Below are 26,110 nucleotides of genomic sequence, written 5' to 3'. Positions count from 1 at the left end.
TCTTGTAACCATAGTAAGCTATGCTGGGACTGAAAGTAAACATTTCCAAATAGGAGCCAAATCTAACAACAATATAAATTATTTCATCTAAAATTTCCCACCTTACTTTCAAACAAAAGTCTTTTTAAATATAAAAAAAAAAAGTCATAGGGTTTTTCATCATGGAAAATGGGGAATTCTTAAGAATTACATTCCCTTGAACTAACCCAATAACAATAATGCATTATATTCAACCTATTTGTAATGTGTTGTTTCAGAATAATTTTACCATTCAAGTATATACCAAAAAAGTAATTATTTACCTGTTGAATTAAGTGATGAATCAGGAAAAGAAAACTGTTCCTTATTTGCCATTTTTACTAGACAGCCACTGAGCATTATATGCCGCCTTTCCACTCTTTGATAGTGTTTTTAAGGAAATTTTTAGTGATAACTTTTAAAGTAGTAATTTAATTAATATTGCCAGAATGAAACCGTAGTCTTCTTCATATCTTCTCTTATAGTAAGTCTCAGTGTTATCCCCTTTAGAAAGAAAACTAAGGTAGTCTAAGCAAGCATTTAAAAAACTCTGTATTATATTGCTTTTCAAAATGTCATGTAAACGATTTATCGCTACATTTTTTTTCCATTCAATCAACTTTTTAAATCCTAGCAAAATGGTTATTAAAGAAAATAAATATTTTTACAAAACGAGTAAATTGGTTGTGTATTTAGAAATTAAACTTTTTAAAAGTTTGATAACTGAAAGAATACATAATACCTTGTAAGGGTTTACTTTTTACTAGATTTGTAAATTTTTTAATTTTTAGGCAGAAATTTCATGACATGTTGTACTTCCAGGCATGCCATTGTCATCTGAAGGTTAGAAAGTGACGACCATAAAATATTTTTTTACGTATATAAAAAAAAAAATCTTGTAAGTATTCTTTGAATAACATCATAAGTTTTGTGTAAGGAATAATTTTAGTCTAATGGCCTTATTGCTTCATAATATTTCAGTCTGAAATGGCATGAAATCAGTTCCCTCTATACATTTTCTAAATTCCCTTTACCTAATATCGGTTCGCTGAGAGTCAAGGCCTAACTGAGCACAAGTGAGCATAGATTTATATATATATATATATATATTTTTTTTTTTTTCGAAAAGCAGAACATCGCAATGGCATCCTACTCAAGCAACCAAATAACAGTGCTGTAATAGATACAGCCATTTACTTTAAAATCAATACAGAAAAAAGCAAAGAAAAAACAGAAATACAAAGTAATACGAGGTAAAACAAAAAAGCTAAATTAGATTTGACCCCCAGATAAGCCATCTAACTTTTTAAATAGAATACAACCATTAATAGAATATGAGAATATAATAAAACAGCACAAGGTTACTTGTTTTCAAGGAAAATCATTAAACAGCATTTGCATTAAAATGGAAATTAAATATGTTTTTTCTATACCTTCACATTGATGTACAGTACATTATAGTGATTGGCCAAAAAAAAAAAAAAGGATACTTGACTCATATATTCAACACTGCAAAGTGTTGTCAGGTGCTCAGAGATGGAGCCACACAGCCATATGTTGAGTTGTTTGAATGGCAATGCGTTGAATGTTGCTGATAATAAGGCTGGGAAGTGAAGAAACCCGAAATTCTCTAAAGTTGCCCTCAGGGTGTGGCTGAAATTTTCTGAATAAAAAACCTCAGGGGTCATCAAATAGGAAAACTCAGCTTGCAGAATGAAGCCGAAATCTTTGCCTCTGTAAAACAAAATAGTTTTCAAACAATGAGACAATTTACTCGTCACTATGCAACTAGTATGTATTTTCACATATTGCACCTGTCGTGAAATATACATTTTTTTTCTTGTCTGGACAAAGTAAAATTTGAAATTCAATTGAAACCACTTTGGGCTAACAATTGACTAGTTTCACGATATTTAGTAATTATATTCAGTTCTGTGACGTGTGCACTTTTATAAAACCAGCATTTCTGTGGTTATATTGCTTTACTTTAACCTACTAATAGGAATCATAAACAGAGCTTCCAAATTGTATCATGCAATGGAAACCATTGAATGTAAGAACAAGAGTACAACAAACAAAACAAAAGATATATGAATTCTGAAGATTCTTTAAATAAGTTAAAAAGACATGTTAGTTCTGTTTTTTCATGTCAGTTGTCATGTACTGTATATATTAATGTAAAATTTAGCTTAAATGTAATAATCTATCACTGTATTTTAAGAGGGTTTATCAACATTCTGCCTACATAGTGTAACTTAGCATCTTATACAGTATGTAGCTTTGTCAAACCCAATCATGAATATCCATAAAGTTGCAGCATGTATTTTGATTTTGTACAGGATATTCTAAAAACTAAAGGGTGTGAAAGACCTGTGGGCTCCTCTTTCATGATGACTGTGCTCCTGCTTACACATCCCACACTGCAGTGGCTGCTATCCAGAATGGGAAATATCAACTCGTTAGATGCCCACCTATTTATCCTGACTGGGCTCCCCAGTACCAATCTTTTACTTTCAAGTCTAAAGATCCATCTGCATAGGAAGAGTTTCAGCAGAGATTCTGAGGTGATGGATGCTGTGGAGTCATAGTCTGGGGAACAGTGCAAACATTTTGTTAGCGTAGGATCGTAAGCTCTAGAGCACTGATTGGAAAAAGGCATGTTGTGGAGATAATGCCAAAAAATGACATAGAACATTCTTTTATATGTCACAGGTAGAGCATATTATTATTACTATTTTTATCTGCCATAAATTATAATGAACAGAATAGTATCTGTCATTGTTTGTTCCTGCCTTCTGCCCAGTGCAACTGGGTTGTGACCTTACATAGGATGAGAATGTTCAGAAAAGAAATAGAAGAATACAGTTAAAGTTTATTGATGAAGGTACAAGGAACATGTTGTTTTCTAAAATATATAACTGAAAGATGTCTAAACCCAATTTTTAATAATTCTTTATATGAACAAGCTGTGGATGGTACAGAAGAGAACACTGCAAGTGACATCAGCTAGAGTGGAAAAAACAATGGCAATGATGTTATGAATTCTTACTTTAAGTAATTATTTGGAAACACATCTAACAAAGACTAACATTACTAAAGGTAATGTTCATTATTATTATTAGAATAAACCACCGTATTTGATGTCCATCTTACTTCCTATTGCTGCTTTAAATATATTACCTGTAGTTTGTCATACATTCAAAGAATCACAGCCTGGTTTAGATAATGTCAGTGTGGAGTTCATGTCCTCCTCTGACTGTCTCACTTATCTCTTGGTGTTCCAGCTCTCACATGCCAAAAATATTTAAGTTAGGTTGACTGCAGACTCTAGCTTGGGGCAATGGAGTTTGTCTGAGCCCTCCAACTTTTAGTTGTCAAGATGTGATCCACCTTCCTGTGACATTTTATTGTGGTAACTGGGTTAACAATACACACTAAATGGTCAAAGAGATGGAAGAATGGAGAAAAGAGACTAAACTTTTGGTTTTATTAGCACAATATAACAGTTTGAACAGCTTGGAAGAATAGTCCTCTACATACAAAAAGAGTAGCAATGTAGACACCCATCAAATATCAGTGTATATTGCCAAGATGTAAAGCAAACTGTAATAATAACACATGAACACTTGTCCATACTGTAAAAACAGTAATTCACCAAACCATCTTACATCCTTATCCTATTCTGTGGCCAAAAGGCGGAGTTTCCAAGTTTCCTTATACATCTATATGAATGACTTCCTTATTGCTAAATGACTCAGAGTTTTTATTTCCCTTTACACAACTTTGCATACAATGCTAATTAATCTATTTCCTACATGCACTGAACTACAGGTAAGGTCAAGCGGAAATGCGTGAATAAGTGTGCCAGGCAAGGAAGGCACCCTTGAAAGTACCTCCATCCCTGTGTGGTGTTATGGGTCCACAGCTCGTTGAGCAAAAGCCATTAGTTTTAAATAAATGATCGCCGCGCTAGCGACTTAGCGAGGGGACATTGGGCCATAGTGGGCCGCGGGGCATTCCGTAGGGTGGGCGTTTCTCACCTAGTGCACAGGTGAGGAACTGCCCACATTCGTGATTGTCCCGTGGCTAATGCTGCAGCTGCTGTGGCCCTCGTCATTTTAAAAGAAGCGCGAGTCGGTTTTGGGGAGATCGAAAGAAAAGAATGAAAGGAAAGAGGACGGAGGTTACAGGGAGCGATCGAGGGAGCAGGTCGGTGAGAGTGAGAGCCGCGAAGGGCGAGCGAACGAGCGCTCACGGGCAGCTGCGAGGGCCTGGGGTTGAGTTGGATGTCGCTCCCGCTGAGCGATCAGGTAGCGGGAGTGACCAATGGAAGGCGACTGGCCGCAGAGAGGCCATTGAAAGGCAGTGGAAGTCGGGAGACTTGGTGCTGGAATCCCCAACGTGGGCGACCTGGCCGTTGTAGGAAACCAAGTTCTCGGAGACTGGGATGAGTGCCAACTGAAGCCAGAGTATGGCGTTATTTCAGTGCCACTATTCTGAGCGCACGTAAAAAAATATTGCAAGTGCAAGTGTTGCATTTTGAGGAGAAATTTATTTTGAGCGTACAAAAGCTGAATTTGAGTGAACAAAATTCATTGCTGCGTGCAAAAAATGTATTTCAGTGTTTGCACTTATCCATATACACACACACAATAGCATCCCCTCTCGCTCAGTTTTTTCATTTGCGCTTGCTCGCAATGTGTTGCTTGCGCTCACAAAATTCTCTGCTGCAAGCGCTCAACTCTCTGTACACCGTTATAAGTGTGCCACAAAACCAACCAATCACAGACTTGGTTTCAAAAATTCTGATTGGCTCTTACGGTCTCCAATCAGCTCGCTAGCTGCTGCATTCCGGAAACAGTCCGAAATGTAGCTAAATCCAGCTAAACTCAATTAAACCCCAATTTGCGGATAATATCTTTAATTATTTTATTTTAAAATATATTATTTGTATCGTTGGTGTAGTATAATGTAGTTGCATTATACAACCATGCCAACTGACTGTTTCCGGAATGCAGCAGCTAGCGAGCTGATTGGAGACCGTAAGAGCCAATCAGAATTTTTGAAACCAAGTCTGTGATTGGTTGGTTTTGTGGCACACTTATAACGGTGTACAGAGAGTTGAGCGCTCGCAGCAGAGAATGTTGTGAGCGCAAGCAACACATTGCGAGCAAGCGCAAATGAAAAAACTGAGCGAGAGGGGGTGCTATTGTGTGTGTGTATATGGATAAGTGCAAACACTGAAATACATTTTTGCGCAGCAATGAATTTTGTTCACTCAAATTCAGCTTTTGTACGCTCAAAATAAATTTCTCTTCAAAATGCAACACTTGCACTTGCAATCTTTTTTTACGCGCTCAATATTTTTTTACGTGTGCTCAGAATAGTGGCACTGAAATAACGCCATACCAGAGATCAGGGGGTCTCCAGTCTCGTGTGAGTGTTACAAGAGGGCAGCTGCAGAGAGCGTCTCGCCTGCTGCAAAGCCCAATTGGGAGAAGCAGGTGAGACGCTAACATAGAAGAGCACCGGATTTGTTAGTTTTTAAAAGGCTGCTTCCTAAAGAAGATTTTACCTCTGGTTTTAAAGGATTGTGTTTTTTTCTAGTGTTTTAACCTCCACGTTTTCATTTTAAGGATTATTTATTTGAACTTGAAAGCACTGCACTATTTATTTGTGGACACTTTTGTTTTGATGGACTGTTTTTAATAAAAGCACTGTTGCACTTTTTGCACCACCCCTTGCTCGAATTATTTGCCTCCATTGACTAGCTCAACGGTAACATTACCAAAGGTGTTGGGTTCAAGTGCTTCCAATAGCAATGGGAGTGTGGAGCCAGAACCCACATTGTCACATTCTGCTGATCCACACCTGCACTTACAAGTCTCGAGCTATTGTTTTTAAAGAGATAGATCTTCATGAATTTGGTCTGCCAGTGCAACTCAGTCTGCAATGAATTACTATGCCAACAATGGGAGAACAGGTACATTTCAGAAGGTGTCCAATTTTCAGATCTACAACTTGCTGTGTTAGATTTCTGGCTTAATTGGGAATTATTACTAGTAGTAGTAGGAGCAGGGCCAATTGTATTACTGTACAAATGTTAAGAATATGGTAAATTAGTTAGCATCCATACACTGTAAAATGTTAAAGTGTAAAAGACATGTTCTGGAATTCTCTGTTAAGGACTGTGTCTGGATTGCTAGAAACAATGGAAAGCAACAATTAAAAGTACATTTTCCCTTAAAGTATCTCATGTATCAATATAAAAATCCAAATACATTCAAAAGAAAGATATCTTTATTATTAATGTTATTATAGGAATTAGGGTGTCATACTGGGACAGTGGGCTGAAATTTCAGCCAGTGAGATATCTGCATGCAGGTGAGGCAGTTCCAGTATGAGTGAATGTTCTGTAGGGGTGTGCTTGCATTTTCCCAGTCTGTTCGGTGCCCTACTCAGGGTTGCTTCTTGCCTTGCACCTTATGCTGACAGGATTGGCACTGGCTCCCTTAGATGCTGAACTGGATAAGCAGGTTAGAAAATGGATTTATGAATGGGTAGTAAATAAATTGAACATTAATTAATAAGAAATGAACCAGACATAACTGTTATTTTCATATTCATCTACAGAAAAAGAAGTGACAAAAAAAGATAGACTCATTGTGATTTCATGTTTTAGCCTATTCTAAATAAATTAAACCTTAATTTATAAGATAGTAACCAAAGAACCCAGCATTACCCCTTACTAAACAAATGGGGGACAACTGTGTTTTGGAAGTTCAACATGGCTAAAACCATCCCATGATGAGACAAAAAGGAAAAGTCTTAAACAAAAGCTATAATCATGCAAATAAATGAAACTGTTATTTAATTTAGTTAAGAGGAAAACACTACCAGAGGTCTTTGATGAGACTACGCTACAGAACATTGTGTATGTTAAAGGTATCCCACCATAAGCCCCAGTACACTCCTGCTGCCTAATGGGATCTGTACTCTTCATTTCAGCACTGGTTTTTGCATTCCGTCCCTTTTCTCGATATAGCATATTGTCTACAGTTTAGGTTTAAGTTTACCAATGGCAATGCACATGCAAAATTTTGTGCAAAAAAAAAAGTTCATTTGTTTTTGTGTGACAGGTGAACAAATAAATAGACATCCTATTTTATTTATATAGATAAATCAGATGTGATAGAGAATTTCAAATGAATATACACAGAGGTGAATCCCAAAAAGAGACAGAGTATTTTCTTTAGCCAGTACTAAAATGTCAGTAACAGTAGTTAATAATTAACAAAAATACTTTCTACGCAGTGTATCAACAAAAATGATGTAAGAAGAAAAATCTGGATTGAGATTATGAATAGCACTTTGTAAAACGACAACTGTTACTGACAGAATGAATTTTATAAGTTTGTTCTTCAAAAATATATGTTACAATTATTCATGTCTTACTGGTCGGCAGTATTTTTTTTGTATAGTTTAGTATTTTCTGAGGATTGAGTTTGCATTTTCCTGTGTTCATTTATAACATCGTAGCACAGGTTCTCCCATAATCAGTTTTGAAAAGTAGCGAACCATCTCTGTGCACATTATGCATGTCTCTAACACAAGCTATGAAATTATGATACGTCCACGCTACTATATTTTTCTGTAAAAAAATATTTTTCGTCTTTTTCCCCCACACTAATTCTGTGTTTTTTTTCCCTAAAATGGAGACTTCTTAAGACATTCAGATGTTATACATCTGAAAATGCCGGGTTGCTGTTGTAGAATTAGAATTAGAATTAGAATTAGAACAATCTAGACGAGAACAGGCCATTCAGCCCAACAAAGCTCGCCAGTCCTATCCACTTGTTTCCTCCAAGAAAACATCAAGTCGAGTTTTGAAAGTCCCTAACGTCTTACTGTCTACCACACTACTTGGTAACTTATTCCAAGTGTCTATCGTTCTTTGTGTAAAGAAAAACTTCCTAATGTTTGTGCGAAATTTACCCTTAACAATTTTCCAACTGTGTCCCCGTGTTCTTGATGAGCTCATTTTAAAATACAAGTCTCGATCCACTGTACTAATTCCCTTCAGAATTTTAAACACTTCAATCATGTCACCTCTTAATCTTCTTTTGCTTAAACTGTAAAGGCTCAGCTCTTTTAATCTTTCCTCATAATTCAACCCCTGTAGACCTGGAATCAGCCTAGTTGCTCTTATCTGGACCTTTTCTAGTGCTGCTATGTCCTTTTGTAGCCTGGAGACCAAAACTGCACACAGTACTCAAGATGAGGCCTCACCAGTGCATTATAAAGGTTGAGCAGAACCTCCTTGGACTTGTACTCCACACATCGTGCTATATATCCTAACATTCTGTTAGCCTTCTTAATGGCTTCTGAACACTGTTTGGAAGTTGATAGCTTGGAGTCCACTATGACTCCTAAATCCTTCTCATAAGGTGTACTCTCGATTTTTCGACCGCCCATTGTGTATTCAAACCTAATATTTTTACTTCCTATGTGTAATACTTTACATTTACTGACATTAAATTTCATCTGCCACAAATCTGCCCAAGCCTGTATGCTATCCAAGTCCTTCTGTAATGATATAACGGATTCCAAATTATCTGCTAATCCACCTATCTTGGTATCATCTGCAAACTTAACCAGCTTGTTACTTATATTCCTATCTAAATCATTTATATATATTAAAAATAGCAGCGGCCCTAGCACTGACCCCTGTGGAACACCACTCTTAACATCGCCAGTTCTGATGAGGTTCCTCGCACCATCACCCTCTGCTTCCTGTGTCTGAGCCAATTCTGCACCCATCTAAAAACATCACCCTGAATTCCCACTTCTTTTAACTTGATGCCCAACCTCTCATGTGGCACCTTATCAAATGCTTTCTGAAAGTCCAGATAAATAATATCATAAGCTCCACTTTGATCGTATCCTTTTGTTGCCTCCTCATAGAATTCCAACATGTTAGTAAAACACGACCTCCCCTTCTGAACCCATGCTGACTGTTCAGAATAACTCCTGTCCTTGTCATGTGTTGCTCAATCTTATCCTTAATAATTCCTTCCATTAATTTTCCTGTGATGCTTGTTAAGCTTACTGGCCTATAGTTGCTTGGATCTGCCCTGTCACCCTTTTTATATAATGGGATGATATTTGCCATTTTCCAGTCCTTTGGAATCTCTCCAGTGCACAGTGACTTCCTAAAAATATGTGTCAAGGGTTTATATATGTACTCACTAGCCTCCTTAAGAACACGAGGATAAATATTATCTGGGCCTGGTGATTTGTTTGATTTCATCTTATTTAATCTGAGCAGCACTTCTCCCTCTACAATTTCCAAATCCCTCAGTACCTCCTTAGTAGTTGTGTTTACCTCTGGCAGGTTATCCACTTGCTCACTTGTAAACACCTCAGAAAAATGTAAGTTTAGGGCATCTGCTATTTCATTGTCTGTATCTTTTAATTCCCCTTTACTATTCCTGATGAACTTGACCTCCTCCTTAACTGTTCTTTTACTACTAAAATACTGAAAGAATCTCTTGGGGTCTTCTTTCACCTTATCTGCTATATTCCTCTCCAACTGTCTTTTAGCCTCTCTGATATCCTTCTTAATGGTTGCCCTCATTTCTCATACGCGCTACGGTTCTCTTTGCAGTCATTAGTCTTATATGCCTTATACAGCAGTTTTTTCCTTTGCAACTTCTTTTTTAAATCTTTATTAATCCATCGTGGAGTTTTTTTTAGTTTCCTATTACTTCCAAATTTAGGTATGTATCTGTCCTGCATTACATGTAAAACATTTTTAAACCTGTTCCACTGCTCCTCGACTGTCTCCACATTTAAAAGCTTATCCCAGTCTATCCTACTTAGACTTTGTCGCATCTGCTCAAAATTAGCCCTACTAAAGTTCAACTTAACAATTTTAGTCTTTGCATCTGTACTCTTACAAAATACTGAGAATTGTATTACATTATGGTCACTTGACCCTAGTGGTTCAATCACCTCTACACCCTCAATTCTATCCTGATTATTACAGAATACTAAATCCAGATAGGCTTCACCCCTTGTTGGTGCTTTAACATGCTGTGTTAAAAACAGTCGCTGATTACTTCTAAAAACTCCTGCTCTTGTGCTCCTCCATCTGTAAGGTTATCCCAGTTAATATTTGGATAATTAAAGTCCCCATGACTATAATATCCCCTGTAAACTTGCCTTTTTGATATTACTAAAAGATGTGTGTTGAAATTACTGTCTGAATTGGGTGGTCTATAACACACTCCTAAAATGAGACCTTTTTCCCTAATATTTTCCAGGCGAAGCCACATGTCCTCACTAAGATGGGGCTCATCATCCAACTGAAGATGACTTACATTTAATTCCTGTTTGGCATAAACAGCAACCCCACCTCCTTTTCTGTTCTCTCTATCCTTCCTAAAAAATGTGTATCCCTCTATGTTACACTCATCCCCATCTTTGTTATTTAGCCAGGTTTCCGTTATTGCTATAATATCATAATTGTGCTCTGCTACATACAACTCCAACTCACTTACCTTATTTTTGATACTTCTAGCATTAAGGCAAGCTATTTTTAAAGTGTTAATCCTTCTATCTTTACGTGTTTGCTTAAAATTTACATTACTATGCATTTTTATTTCTACACCATTGTTTGTTCTTCCATGTATAGATCTAAATCTGGCCTGTCCTAAACTCCCTGCCCCCCCATTCCCTAGTTTAAACAATCCTCGACTAGCCTACACATACGCCTCCCCAATACATTGGTGCCCCTCCGGTTCAGATGTGGATGGGTGAAAATTTAGAGTTTTTAATACACAGACTCTAATCTCACTCTCATTTGTTTGTGATTATTATGTAGCCGGATTCCAACTGAAGTGGTTTGTTGTGTGGTGGGTGTGACAATGTGCAATCTCCTCCTCCTCCTTCTCTGATTGGATCCTGCCAGTTATATCTAATTCCTTGATTGGTCACACTTCACAGCAGAAAACTACAGGTATATTGCAACATGGTAAACACTGAGGAGTTTTATTTTTATAATGTATATTGTGTTTACTTGTACACATCTAAATTACGTTTTGTACAATTTGCTGCATATGTGCATATGAGGCAACCCGGTAACCACAGTTTCAGTGTTAATGGTGTAGGCAATGTGTATATTATAGCCAGTCGTTTAAGTCAGGGCAGAGATAATTTAATAAATTATGACAAAACACTAGTGTGGACAGAGCATTTAAAAATGCAGATTTTAAACAAAAAGACAATTTCCTCTTGGGGAGTAATATAGTGTACCAAAAACAAATTTAGCATATCACTGGCATAAGCAGGGAATAAACATACCTTACAACACATTTATGAACAATAATTCTGCAAATTGCTGTTTTTGATCAGTATTTGTGTAATGCAGAATATGTTTTTAAGTAAATCACAGACATTCAGTTTCAACTATATTTATATAACAAATTCCAAAAATATACAGATTATTTTCATTTATGTATTTTATTTATTTATTTGCTTATTTTGATGGGGTAAAGAGATTGGAATGTGACTAACACAGCTGTGAAATGGCAACGCTAACTACCACATGACTTGTAACAGGCACAGTTATCTAGTAATTGTATTTCTAATTAGCATGAGGCAGGCATGGTGGCACAGTGGTTAGCACTGCTATCTCACTCTTTCAGTGTCTTGTGTTGGAATTCTGCATCTGATCATTTTCTGTGAGGAGTCTGCATGTTCTTATGGTGGCTTTTCCTTCCATAACCCCAAAGATGTGCAGATTATTTTTATTGCCAATTCTAAGTTGGCCCTCTGTGTGTGTGAGTAACTTGTGATGAGCTAGTCACCCAGTGTAGGGTTGGTTCATGCCTTACCCACACTACTGCTCGAATTCACTCCAGTCCATGTATATCTGAATTGGGTAAAGCACAAGTGTGCCCAACAATCGCCTGATGCATAGCATTGCCAGGTTAGGCAATTCAATCATGAATTGGATAAAACAAGTTTGATAATGTAATATTATTTATAGTTACATTTTATACTGATCTTTTGAAATTTAATGTAAATGATTATTAAAGAAGAGAAAAAAAACAAAGGAAAAGTAAAAATTCCATAAACATTATTTTTTTTTTATTAGCAGTTATTTTTTCATACAACTATTTACTCAGCAAATATAGCACAGCAAATATTCCAGCTACATCATTACCATACCATACAATAATATTGATAAAGGGAATGAAGTCTTTGTAATTTTTGATCAAGACACAAAATATTTATAAATTATAAAAACTACCCCCTCAAGATGCATACTTCCCATCATCACCAAAAATATATTAGAACCTTTAGAAAAGAATGAACTGACAAATAAAGAAGAGACAAAGATAAACCTGTACTAAAGTGATGACAACAAGAAAGGAACCAGCAGGAAATGATCCAAGCCTGCAGCTTCATATGTAAACCACAACAGAGTCATGGCTTGGGTGTGTGTATATGTATATGTGTGTGTGTCTCTGAGTGTCCTTTGTGGTCCACCAGCCTCACATCGAAGTTACTTCTTGCCTTTCTTCCACTGAAATTCCAGATGGATGCCAACTCTCCATGATTCGGTTCAGTAAATGGATTGATGAATCGGTACAAGAGGAATTTAAGAGCCTTTCTCAATCATGCCTCACAAATTAAACGTGATTACCTTGCATTTTAAAAGTCTATACCTTGACCTCTATACCATAATGCACAATGTGCAATGTGATGAAGCTTTGGACATGATATCCTCTCCATAGAGAGATCAAAATTGCAAACATTTTTAGCAAGAGAACAGCCAAAAGATTTCAAGTTCTGATCACTTTCATAGACACCTAGAACTAAAAAATAAACTTGACATTTTACAATAACATAAGTTCACTAATCAGAATAAGATGAAAATAATAAGTGCAAAAAAAAAGGCCATACACAAAAAAAAGACTCATATCAGCTGCAATCTTGAAAAGAGTTTACATAATGAGGAAGTAGTGTTTATATTCTGGGAACTCCATAGAGAAGTGGTCCTATGGTTACCGGTCAGATGTGGTAATTCTGTGCTTTGGTGAAATTTTTTTTTAATGAAAAGCATACACAGTTGTCACTTTTGTGAACAATGCTTTTCCTAAAACAGGTTTATAAACATTAAGTAATCTTGCATTTTTAATCCTTATTAAATAATCTTAAATTCCATATTAAATAGACCCATTGAAATGGAAACATTTAGTCAATCATAGTGTAATGTCAATGAAAGAAAATAGTCTTTCCACCCAGTCATCCCCTTTCCAAACCCAACTTCCAAAACAGGACCGCTGCATCAAGCACAAAACAGAAACCAGTTCACTACACATAGCAATACTCACCCACACATGGTCAGTCTAAAGTTCTCAACTAACCTAACAAACACATCTTTAGATAATGAAGGAAACCAAAACACCCAGAAAAGTGTGCAAGCATGAGGTAAATGGCAGGTGAAAATGAAAAGTAACATTTATGCTAAATAGATTCACTTTACTGTAAATACCTCAGCCATGGCACTCCTGAACAAACTCTTGAACAAGGTCCTTTGAGAACTTGTGTAAAGGTTCAGAAGAACAGTGATGGCAGTTTGATAACATGCATTCTTTTCATATGTGCTTTAATAATCAGGTTATTCACAGAAACCTGGCTTCTAAAACCCTTATTTCAGTTAAACATCAGGATTAACACACACAGAGTTACCTGGTTATGTGGCCACATAAACCCTTAACAAGGTTACAGCTAAGGATTTTGTAGTCTACAGTATGTATGATTAAAATGTGTAACTTTCCTCTTCTGTCTGTTCAGGAACTCGGTCTAACTGCCTGGGGTTATAGACATAAGATGCAGAGTGAAGCATTTAACTACAATAGCAGTCAATCCTGACAATGACCAGGTTAGTAAGAACATGCATACAAGGGCTATAGGTGGGATATGGAGCATTCCGTTTAGGTCTACATGATAAAAAGAGTTTGAAATGAAGGATAGGACCCCACAATGACAAACCACAAAGCTTAAGATAAATAGGCTCATTTGAGTAGGCATGTCTTAGAAGTAAAGATAATCTATTACCTTACTGATTGAGCATCCTGGGTTCAAATGTTATGCCCTGGCACTGCCTTTGTGGAGTTGGTTTGTTCTCTTTTGGAATGCTTGTGGATTTCTCTGGTGGCTTTGGTTTTATCCCTACATTCCCAAATTTATGCAGGTTAGGTTAACTGGAGGTTCTAAATGGAATGAGTGGGTGAGTGTGTGTATGCGCATGTGTAGGTCCTGTTGTGGACTGGATTCCTCTCCACTCTTGTTTTATTCCTTGACTGAGTTCTGCAGGATAGGTTCTGGCACATCCCTAATTTGGATTACGTGGATTTAAGGAGTTGTGCAGTGTGCATGTAAATAATTTCTGGAAATCATTAAAGCAACCACAACCATCACGTAAATTAAAAAAAAAGAAAAAAAGCTGGTTAATTACATTTAATATTTTCCTCTCAGGCAACAGCTATTTATTGTCATTTTCAAAAAACATTTTATTTTATTAAAATCAACTTTAAATAAATAATCTTAAAGAAATCTTAGATAACCAGAAAAGAAAATATGATTAAAGAAATTGATTTTATATTGGCAAGGTAAGGTTGAAATCGTTCTGACTGTGCCTCTGTGACATGTACTTTGATATATTTCAGAAAAGTTAGGGCTCATGGTCAGTTTCTGTTGTTTTTCTTGTTTGTTCTTCTAGACTCTGCAGCAACAAGAAACTGACAAATCCAAACCAGGAAAAGATCACAAAAGGGGGCGAGACTACAATTACTGTGTGACCTTTGCTTACTTTATCTTTATATTATTTTATATTGTTATGAAATATTGTTAAGACTGGTTAATCCCAAGTTGAAAATGAATATTCTTTTGATATGCACTCTTTACTTGTATGCCGCAGGTTACATATACAGTTTGTGATACATAATTACATATTTGTAAGAAAGCATTTTTCTGGACGTGCCAGATTTCTAACAACAGAAATCAAAATAAAATAAAAATCTAATTTTTTACTTTTTCATTTTAGTTGTTTTTATATAACTTTTGTCCATTGTTCTAAATCTGAGTGCAGGGAGTTTCCCATTACATTTCTGATAAGCGCAAACATTGTCTATTTGACAATGTGTGACATGCATAGTGAACTTCGAAGATGATATCACCAGGATGGTGTTGTGAGAAATGGGATGTTGTCATGCAAGTGCGAGTAGGAGGACGTTGTATGGACCAAGCAAAGGTAATTCCATGTCAGGCCAGGAGGTGGCGGGGTGCACTAAACGTTCTCCTGTTATCTCTGCAGACCAGCCACGGGAAAACCTGTCTGACTCATCACTGAAGACGTCACTTCCAGTTCTGGTGCCCAGGCTGACGCCACTTCCGGTTTCAACACCCAGGCTAACATTACTTCCGGTTCCGGCACGTAGGAGGACATCAGAAGGAGGTCACTTCCGGTTCCCCTACGTCACATCCGGTTTTTATCAGTTAAAACCACCATCTTTCCAAACTTTAAACAGTTCATGTCTGGACTCCAACAGAGACAATTCTGTCCACAAAACCAAACCCATTGCAGCTAGGGATACAGTAATATACGGGTGGCTGCCCCAAACCTTTTTAAGTGTGTGGAGTCTGATCCTTTCACAATGTGAATGGACAAATTAACAAAAATGACTTAATGGTTTTCAGTTACATCTCATGATTTCTCAGTACTCTGGTGATAAGTGGCAGACTTCCCTAGCTTTCCCTCCTAACACACCCAGGTGTACGAATGCTTCAAAGCCAAGACTCTCCTGACATTTAGTTTTCTTTCCACAATCCTGAAGTACAAAATGAAGGTGGAAGCTCACTGAACATTACTATAGCAGCTCTAATCCAACATTATTTCCTAACTAAGGTATGTAGAGAACACCTAGGGACACCAACATACCACTAAAGCAGCATAAGCCATCAGAAATCAAGGGCTCATGCTTAAGATAGATCAGTTTTGGAAAATGGATGAATGGACGGATACACTCTACACCACTGAGCACCTACAGTGTTGTGGTTATTTCCATAGCTGATGTGGTTTAATCCACAGTAAGTGAAGCTCTCAGGAAGGCATTCTATTCTGTGACAGCACTTTCCACTCTTTTGTGTATTGAAAAATGAACTACATCTGAAAATGTGTGGACTGGAGAATTTGATGTGTTGATTGACAGATTTATACACTGAAAATAAATACTATTTGTGTCAGGATCCTGATGTTTGTAGCGCGATTTTTCTGTCATTACCTTACTATAACTAGATTCTAGGAAATCAGTTTTTTGATTATTTATTTTGTGTTTTAGGTTGTTCTCATTAAATCATGAAGCCAATACTGTCCCCATTATATAAGGATGAGAGCCGCATACCTTTATTGTATAAACCTTGCAAAAAAAAAAAAAAAAGTAGACTAAATCTTGTATTGACGTGACTAAATAAAATTAAGGAAAGCAAGAATTCCACTTATAACTTATGCTTCAACTTTCAGTTTGTTTTGCTCTTTAAAAATTGCAAAAGATATATATAGTAGCTGGCACTGACTGCGTTTCCATTTTAAGCTCTGCTTTGCCCTGCCTCTGATTTCAATGTCAAGACGGTTCTTTTATTGACAGATTTATCAGTTCATGAAGTGTTTCAAAGATCAGCTAAATTGACTCTTGCATAATTCAAAGTTTTCAAAACCTATACAGTACTCCGGTTTTGAAAAACACCATTTTGAGTAACCACACTAACCTATGGGTTCAGTTCAAGTTTTCATAAATCATTAAGTTGATGTCATCCACAGGCAGGAAATCAATAAATCAAGCATCAGTTCTGTTATGAAATTAAATTATGTCTGATCATTTGAGAATTCCATTTCAAAATGTTGCTGGGAAATGCAGTATGGTGGTGGAAAGATACTTGTTGAACACATGTCAGGAGAAACTATATGCAACTGATATTTTTTTTCCCAATACTTAGAATCTGAAGTGAAAATCATTGGTAACTTAAACCCATAATCCCCACATTTATTTATTAGTACATATTTCCATGACCTCCTTTTAAAGTTTTCTGCCTCTACATTTGAAACACTTAACGTATATACTTACTAATATACACACACAATAAGAAAGTTATTTAGATCTAAAAAGTCAATAGGACTCTCTCTCTGACAGTAAAGCATTTACAGGGGTTTAGAAGTTTTGTCCCACATTTTCATAAGAGTAATAAGTTTCACTAGATTGCTTAAGGCATTTTTTCAACATTCTTTCCAGTAGTCTTTGAAATAAGTGACCACTTTTTACACGTCGGTCCACAGGTGGACATCTGTGGGTTCCCTTTCCATTACTGCCAAAAAGAAGGCAGTAGAGGATCACGTTTATTATGTGGCCATTCTTGTTGCATTTCTTGTGAATCACTACAGGGCAGTGACTGTATCTGCTCCATTGTCAGTAATTATTATTATACTACTATTTAATTATGTTGTACCCCAAGAAAGATGAATCAATTCTGAAAACTCTAATGCAGTAACAAATACAAATGTAGTCACCCATCTTCAAGATTTTGGGGTCAAATGCAAAAAGTACTCTAATGTGGCAACTAGCGCAGTCAAGAATTCAAAATACTAACACTAGTCTTATTTTATCAACCACAGCAAGTGAAACAGAGTATTAATACAGAACAACACACTCAGCAAATCTTATGTATTGCAAAAACTATTAAGAAATATGTTTACTGACTCCAACTTCCCACTTTGTAAAGTACTGACGTACAAAGAAACCCAGGCAGCCAAATACTTATGCATACAGTATTTGCTTAAGCCACACAACAGTCTAGCCTGTTACGCATCACTAAGATGTTTTCTTTAACTGTTTTGTCATCTTGCATTGCTTTGGATTGTTCTCTTCCATAACCGTTAAGCTCCTAAAAATGTATATATCTCAACTCATAGTTCAGGCATTTCTATGTATCTATAAAGTACACTGGGAAGGGAATTTATTCTTTAGTAGACTTGTGAACTTCAAAAATGATACTAAATTTGAAAGAATCACAGACACTGGACAAAAACAATTTAGAAAGACTTGGACAAGCTTCGTAACTGGGCGAGCACTTAGAAAATGCAGTTTGATGCAGAAAAATGCAAAATGCTACATGTGGGCAAAATGAATATCAATTACAAATACAAAGGCAAAAGACACTGTCTACAGGAAGCAACCTCTGAAAAGGATTTAAAGGTTTATGTTGGCATAATGTTTTCATCATCTAAACAATGCACAAAAGCATTTAACACAGCAAATTAAGTGTTAGATTATAGTGTAAAAACTGTTGAATATAAAACGAGGGGCGTTATGCTCAGACTTTAAAATACATTAGCAAGACCGTATCTGGAGTGACACTATAAAAAGTTGAAGCACCACTTGAAGCTGTGCAGAGGACAGTAACCAAGTGCATCTCAGGACTTAAGGACATGTCCTACTCTCATATGACTAAGGGAATCAAGCCTGTTTAGTTTTGCAAACAGGATACTGCGAGGAGTCCTAATCCTCAGTGTTATTTGATAAAGTACTGTAGATCAAGCAGAACCAGTGGGAATTAAGGGGGAGTGCATTTAAACTGAAGCCAGGAAGCACTTTACTCGAAATTATACTTGTGGGTATTTGGATCAAAACTACCCAGACGTGAAGTTGAAGTAGAAATCTCAACATCCTTTATGGCAAATCTGATGAGATAGTGGCACAGCTTGGCTATTAGCTAAACAAGCAAGACTAATGGACTGAATGGTCTCCTCTCTTTTGTCAGATTATTTAAGGTTCTTATAATATCTGTAGCACCATGAAAACAATTTACATATAAGAACTATAATATATGTCAAAGTACCACACATCACTTCTTTAACATAAAGCCAAGACGATAAAAACTAGAACTGAGCAAGCAAACAGCAACATCTTTCAGTGTTCTTTGCCTCTCCTGTTTCAAAGCATTCCAACATCATGTACTGTACTGTATATCAAAAAATAATTTTGTGTCCCATCATTCTTTTAACAAAAAGGATTTAATCTTTCAAACAAAAATGACTAGCAGGCACGTTTGTGACATGAACGAAGTGGCAGAACTGATTAGAGCTAGAGAACATGGCTGTACTCTGGCATGTGTCAATCTGTACTTTTTAGAATACTGGAGTAGATTAGGTGTATGCATTTTCATAGGCTTCGCAGCTGGCATTCTTCTTCTCCTGACAGATAGGAAAAGATGCTTCAGTTAATGAATCACCACACTGTAGATTATATGTCTTGGAGACCAAATAAATTAGCGTTTTTGCTTTTACGCAGATTAAAAAAAATATATCACTCTTCTTCCTTCTTCTTGAAGATAACAATGTAAGACTGCTGGTCTAACCTAAAACTGAACATGTAAATCATGAAAACACCTCCTCAATTCTGATTCAGAATGGCAAAATTAGAATGTAAATACAGAAAAAAACAAGTGGACAGTATATAGAACAAGCACTGATATAATGTAAGAGATTGCTCTTAAAGGCATTCCCTTGCCTATTAATTACACTAAAATGAGAAATATTACTTAATCGCAAGATCAGGTTCATTTACATTTATTTTGCCTAGCAGATGCTTTTATCCAAAGTGACTTACAAAATAGGTCAACATAATCAAGTAACATCAGTCTGGAGTCTGTTTGGGAACAAGAGTTATAGAACAAAGGTACATAATCGATTTCCTCAAGTGATAAGTTCAAAACAAAATGTTAGCCATGTACAATTCACAAATTTACAAAACCTAACAAGTATCACTTAAAAATTTGCATACACCACTTTTGTCAATTTAAGTTAATGACAGGACAAGAAAACTATAATTAATTTCTAAAATTAAAGCATCCATCCATCGCTTAGACCTGTTAATGACATTGACAGCCCAAACTAAATATAATTAGTACATCTTTACTGACCAAAATATCCCTGTTTACCACATTATTTGCCAATTTTAGGTTACCATTTGACATAACATGCAAGTTTTTGGCCTGTGGGAGAAACAATGTAGTTCTCAGAGAAAATCTGTACCCAAACTCAGAGACCTGTCTACCTTCACACAGCTGCGCCACCATACTGCCAAAATAATCTCTCTATTATAGAAAGAAAAAAATATATATATCTTGGGAGGGAGGGAGACGAGACGTGATCTTCTCAGAAGACAATCTGACGTCCCGCGAGACAAGTCAGTGAGACAACATTTAAAACAAGTTCACGGACATCTAACTTAGCAGTTGTTGGAATGCTTTTGGCAGACACGCTTCATGTGCTCCAGCCCTTAAAACAACGACAAGCAGAACACACAGCTCCCCAGCAGCAGCAAGCCAGCAGATGATCCGACCACATCTCCTTAGCATGCGTTCAGCCCAAATCCCTCCTTCACAACGTGAGCGGCAGAGACGCAAAGTGGCAAAAAAAACCAGCTTCTGTACAGGCTTTTACATGATCGATGCACAGAGTGACAAACCGAACACGCTGCTCGCCAGCAACAGCTGCAGCAAGGAAGCGGCTGATCCGACGGCATCTTCTTAGCGTGTGTTCAGCCACCCCCTCTTCACAACATGAGCAGCATTATACGTCCTGTGAGAAAGGGATATAACCACGCCCAGGGCCGGAAATAAAGGACAAGTATTGTTTTTACAAAAGTTTTAAAGTAAAAGTGAAAATAATGCATATGTAACAATTCCCATGGAAATAACAATCTCTTTAAATTGTATATCCAGTAAACCAAACCTGGGGGTAGGCGAGCAAAGTGAGCAGGGGGAGGAGCCCCCTAATAATAATAATAATAATAATAATGTCTATCCATTATCAAACCTGCTTGCTGTAGTTTGGAGTAATAGGGTGATAGCTTATTCCATCAGCAATGGGTGCAGGCCAGGAAACCACCCAGACATACCAATGCACTTGCCTACACTGACTCACCTCTTGCTAATTTAGAGATGGCAAATATGACAAAAATCAAAGTAGTCATAAAGAATGCCATACAGACAATGCTCAGGGTAAGGATTTGAATCCAGAAATCTGCAATCGTGAAGCAGTGGCTTGAATTGTTGCACCACTATGCCACCTTGACAATGATATCACTGATGATAACAGCTACTATTACTATAAATACAAGGGTTACGTACACTGTACCAGAGGAACTAAACTAAATTGATATGTTATGCTCAGGTAGCTATTTTTCTTCTTCTTCCATCTTTAAATCCATCCATCCATCCATTTTCTATAACTGCTTAATTCAACAACTGTTAAAACAAAATGTTGGAAGACGAATGAAAAAAAATCTAAGAAAATGCAATGCATTATCTGAGAATTTGAATATGTAAGTGCTCTAATGTTGGATATCTGGAGAATAAGCAGAAGAAATCATATTGAGAAGAGGAAACTGGTCATTAGATGCTTCGTGTTACATACTTCTTTTTCAAACTGTACAGTGACTCGCTCAGTATTGTTACTATGCTAGAAGCTCTCAAGGTTTCACAACATTCTACAATCTTCTATTTAGGTAAAAAAATATACCATCATGACAACATAAGCAAAGTAAGAGCAAAGTTAAACAGAGCAGCATATAATGAGGAATAGTGAGCTAGTGTCTAGTAAGAAATGACATATAACAGTGGTTCTGGAATGTAGTCCTAAGGAAACCCATGGCTACATCTTCATTTTTCCAATCAACTTCTGCTTTTAATTGCATTCTGAACAATCTGTTATTTGCCATTTTTTATGTTTTGGTGTCAATACACAAATTACACAACTGCATTTGCTATATGCAATGGCGTAGCGTGGGTGTCAGCCGCCCCCTTATTTAGGTATTTCAATTTAAAAGACTAAAATATACAGTAATTCTTTGCCACCCCCTAACAGTGCCGCCCCTGCCGCCCCCACTACGCTACGCCACTGGCTATATGTATACTGGTAGGTTACAAGCATTGATGTATATTACATGGGAATAACATGTTTTATCTTGGTTTTTAAGATTTTTGGCATCGTTATCATTGTCAGGAGTTTTTCTTTATTTTCCTGGGCTGGTGTTGACCTTTGTCGAAATTCAGGGGTAGAGAACGGTAATCATCTGTAAACTGCAACAAAACTTGCCCTTACCTTTTAGTTCAGCTCTCTTTGCTAGAAGGAAAGTTAAGAAGCCTTTGCTGATTTAACCTCGATTCCCTGCATGTTCATGAGTAGCGAAGAGCAAACATCCTCTAAAATGACATTGACATCTGGCGAGAGACTAAAGCGAATGTGCAAATTAAAATACTCCATGGATGTTTCACACATTATCGTTGAACCGGACTTGGAATTTGATGCAAGTGATCTGGAGATGGCGGTCAGAAACAAAAGTGAGGGACCAGCATCGGCTGATTGGTCCCCAGCTGATCGGGGTTCCCGAACATATTTGTGTACCTGATACGCCTTCCACAGCGTTTGCCTGGGAGGACCACCACTTATGATGACATGAAGTACAAACCATATTGTGTCACACTGCAACTCCCACCACCGCCCACCTGCTGTGCGAAGACACCCAGGCAGCTGGCCCACCATGCCTTCCTGCTGGCCATCGAGGTGTCCAAAAAACACACACACACAAAAAAAAAAAAAAAACAGCTAATTAAACAACAAGTTCAACCAGAGATAGACTGACCCTTGTGAAACTGGTTAGAAGATAAACCCATCTGGGAACCAGTGGCATATAAGTCTCTTTGGACTTCCAAAAAGCACAGAACTGTTAATACAGTGAATGTAATAACATATGTTTAATTTGTCTACCTTATTTTGGACTTCACTGTCATCTTGTTTTGACAGATTTTTTTAATTAAGCAGGTTCAGAAAATTATTAAAATTGATGAATGGATTGATAAGTTGCACTGATGACTAAAAGAAGACAGATGAATAATTATTGCAAAACAGGCATTACAATACCAATTGAACGAGCACTGCCAATTCATAGGCCTTAACATACTGCTACTAGCTATAATAATATTATTATCCATCCATTTTCCTAACTTGGTTACCCAGAGCTGGGTCACAGGGCCGCTGCAGCCTATCCATCTAGCGAGCAAAGGGTTCTGGGCACCATCCCATTATTGGGTGAACACATAGACACACACACGCTGTGGACCAATTTAACAATGCCAATTCACCAAGTCAGAATTTCTTAGAATTCTTGGCAGAAACTAGTACACCTGCTGTGAAGAAACGCTGACACACAGAGAACATGTAAACTTAACACAGGGAGCACACAGTACATGAAGTCTGTTCTTTTTGTTGCAGTGCTTACCACTGTGCCACCCTACTACTACTATTATTAGTATTATTATTATTATTATTATAGGCAGCTTGGTGGTGTAATGGTTAGTAGTGCTAGCTCACAGTTTCAGGAGATTGAATTTTAAAATCCTAACCAACTCACCATCTGTGTGCTGACAAACACTGAAAGCCAAAGATCCAACTTTAAATTGGTCATGTAGGAGTGAACACAAGTGAGAGTGTGTGAGCAAGAGTAACAATATCCTGGGCAGGTCTTCTGCCTTAAATTGTATTCAATAGGCACCAGACCCCAGGCACTGGCTAGAATTAAAGGCTCTTAAATAGGCAGATGAATTTCTATTGTTGTTTCTTAATGATTGAACAAATGTATATATTGCTAGGTGTTGTCTCAATTCTTCCATGTCTCATATAGGTGGTGGATGGAGCCACAGGCTACTCAAAAAAGAGAAAGCTTACATATACAGGGTAGCACCCTGGGCAGATGACAAATCAATGGCAGAATATCGACCTGTTGTAAAGTATGACCAGAATAAGGTTCTTCATTCCTGGCATTTTTATTTTGGTAAGACTTTTCGTATAGCCTACCTTTTATATCATACCTGCCGTTTTTGTTGGTCTACGCAGTTAAATGATTCAGTGTTGGCTCGTTTTAATAAGGCTAATTCAGTCACGACATCTGTGTCTTGTACAAACTGCGCATAACATAAAATATTTGAAACATGCGCGAACATTCAGCCTGAACCAGGAACTTTTAAAATCAGCCGTCTGCTGTGACTCAGCTCAAGAACTTGAGAAAGCGAAGAAACCTTCTAATACGAGCGCTGAAGTATCAAACATCTCTGCGGCAACACAAAACAACCTTGCATATGTGATCATGACCTGTGACAGTTCGATTTAACCCCGTATTTTTAATGACAGCTTTTAACAAAAGAAGGTTCAAACAGTTGTCTTACCTCACGTAGCTCCTGCCCGAATGAATCAGTGCTGAGCTTCCCATTTTAGCGACCTACAGCAGAAGAGGGAAGTTAACACAATCGGCAGGCAGGATGTTTTTGAGATTGATGAGTCATTTTTCATAATAAGACGTTTTGCTTGAAAAATTCACCGAAATCCACAATGAAAGAACGCAGCCAACACGACAGTAAAGCAAAATATGACAATAAAAAAGGTAAACGCAAATAAATACTAGTTGAAACAAAAATGGAGAAGGTGCTACAAAGCACTCTCAAACCTGTATTCATTATAAATGAGTTGCTAGCTACAATAATGAGGTGACTTGCACATAACGATATTCTGTTTGTGAATGTAAAAAGTGTTGATGGGCAGGAGAACATAAAGTTAAAACATGAATTCAACAACAGCACATTTTCTGATCCCTCAGCTCCATTTGTTAAAGCGGACTAGCACATTACAAGCTCGCCGAGTATACCCTGGTCGAAGAGGCACTCCAAAGGATACAGGCACGGCCGATTTAGATAGATCAGGTCTGAGTTTAAGGGATGTGAGTGTAAGTTGGAATCCCAATGTGCTTCATATGTATTCCACTTAACAGAATTCAATGTCGCAGCTATGCCCGGATTGTATCCAAGCAACATGCCATTCAAAGCACGAACCAATACTAAGCATAGCGGTGTCGTTCACCCCGGTCCACTTGCGAGGGGCGGCGGCATTTGACTTTTTCAAGCACTTGGGAAGGACTATTTGAGAACTGGAAGAAACCTCACGTAAAACAACGCGCAGAAATTCTTCATAATCAGTGAGCAGCTACAGTAACCACGTATAGGCTCGAAGGAGAGAAGCCCGCAGTCAAAAGGCCAACGAGTCTGTTCAGCCGACGGAATTCTCATTTCGCTCCACTGGCATAAAGCTGCATGATGTGGCCAAGACTTCGTGTTCTGGAAGCACTACAATGAATTGAGAGTCGCCCGACTGAAAAGAATCGAGTCCAGTTACTTCATGATTGGAGGTCATTGCCATACTAACTGAACCGCATTCATAACACCTGTTTCCATTACAATCCGAATGCGGAGTCAATTTAAGCCGCCCATCTCTAAATAACTGAACTGGCACTGGGCAAACTTAACTATGTCGCGCCAATCTGCAGCTGCCAATTACCCTAAAACATATTGCTGTTTTCACCCATGTCAATGACGGCAAGTGAACCCACAAATGAATGCGAGGCTGTTAACTCGTTATGTCCAAAACAGTAAAAGTTTCAACGTGATATTATTGTGTTTTTTTTTTTTTTAAAAGTTAATCGGAAAATCCATGACTGTAATACATTTTAAAAAGTATTTACTTTCTAAGATGATAAACGTCACGTGCGATTCTGTAAAGTGTCGCCCCACCCTTTTCTGACTGCCTTCTGTCTTTCGGATGGACTCTTTACCTGCCATTTCCGTTTCTCATATATTCTGTATACAGTGTACAGTACCTATACTGCATATATATAGTATATGCATTGACAACACTCACATACAGTATATATATATATATATATATATATATATATATATATATATATATATATATATATATATATATATATATATATATATATATAAAAGCATTAGGGGCAGATTATAACCGTAGATACGTTTGTTTGAAGAACGGAGTTCTACTGATCCATAGTAAGCTTCTATAAAACTTTTCAGTTTTAGGAATTTCCACTTTCTAAACCTGCGTTTTTTCCCC

At 37.2% G+C, this 26,110-nt stretch overlaps 1 protein-coding gene across 2 annotated transcripts in view; it reads right to left on the bottom strand.

The window, feature by feature from the left end:
• LOC120527740 overlaps nt 1-24,418 on the bottom strand; it is a 47,400-nt gene extending 22,982 nt beyond the window's left edge. For both annotated transcript variants that reach the window (XM_039751503.1, XM_039751502.1), the window contains exons 1-3: nt 24,370-24,418; nt 1,509-1,752; nt 303-397 (exon numbers count right to left, since the gene is read on the bottom strand). In XM_039751503.1, coding sequence (XP_039607437.1) covers nt 303-378 — 76 coding nt within the window. In that variant the 5' untranslated portion in view covers nt 379-397; nt 1,509-1,752; nt 24,370-24,418. The remainder of the gene's footprint in view (nt 1-302; nt 398-1,508; nt 1,753-24,369) is intronic.
• Between the last annotated feature and the right edge of the window lie 1,692 nt (nt 24,419-26,110).

Source organism: Polypterus senegalus, chromosome 4 (assembly GCF_016835505.1).
Source record: "Polypterus senegalus isolate Bchr_013 chromosome 4, ASM1683550v1, whole genome shotgun sequence".
Lineage (NCBI taxonomy): Eukaryota > Metazoa > Chordata > Cladistia > Polypteriformes > Polypteridae > Polypterus > Polypterus senegalus.
The sequence above is the reverse complement of the archived record's forward strand: the minus strand, read 5'-3'. Positions and strand labels throughout refer to the sequence as shown.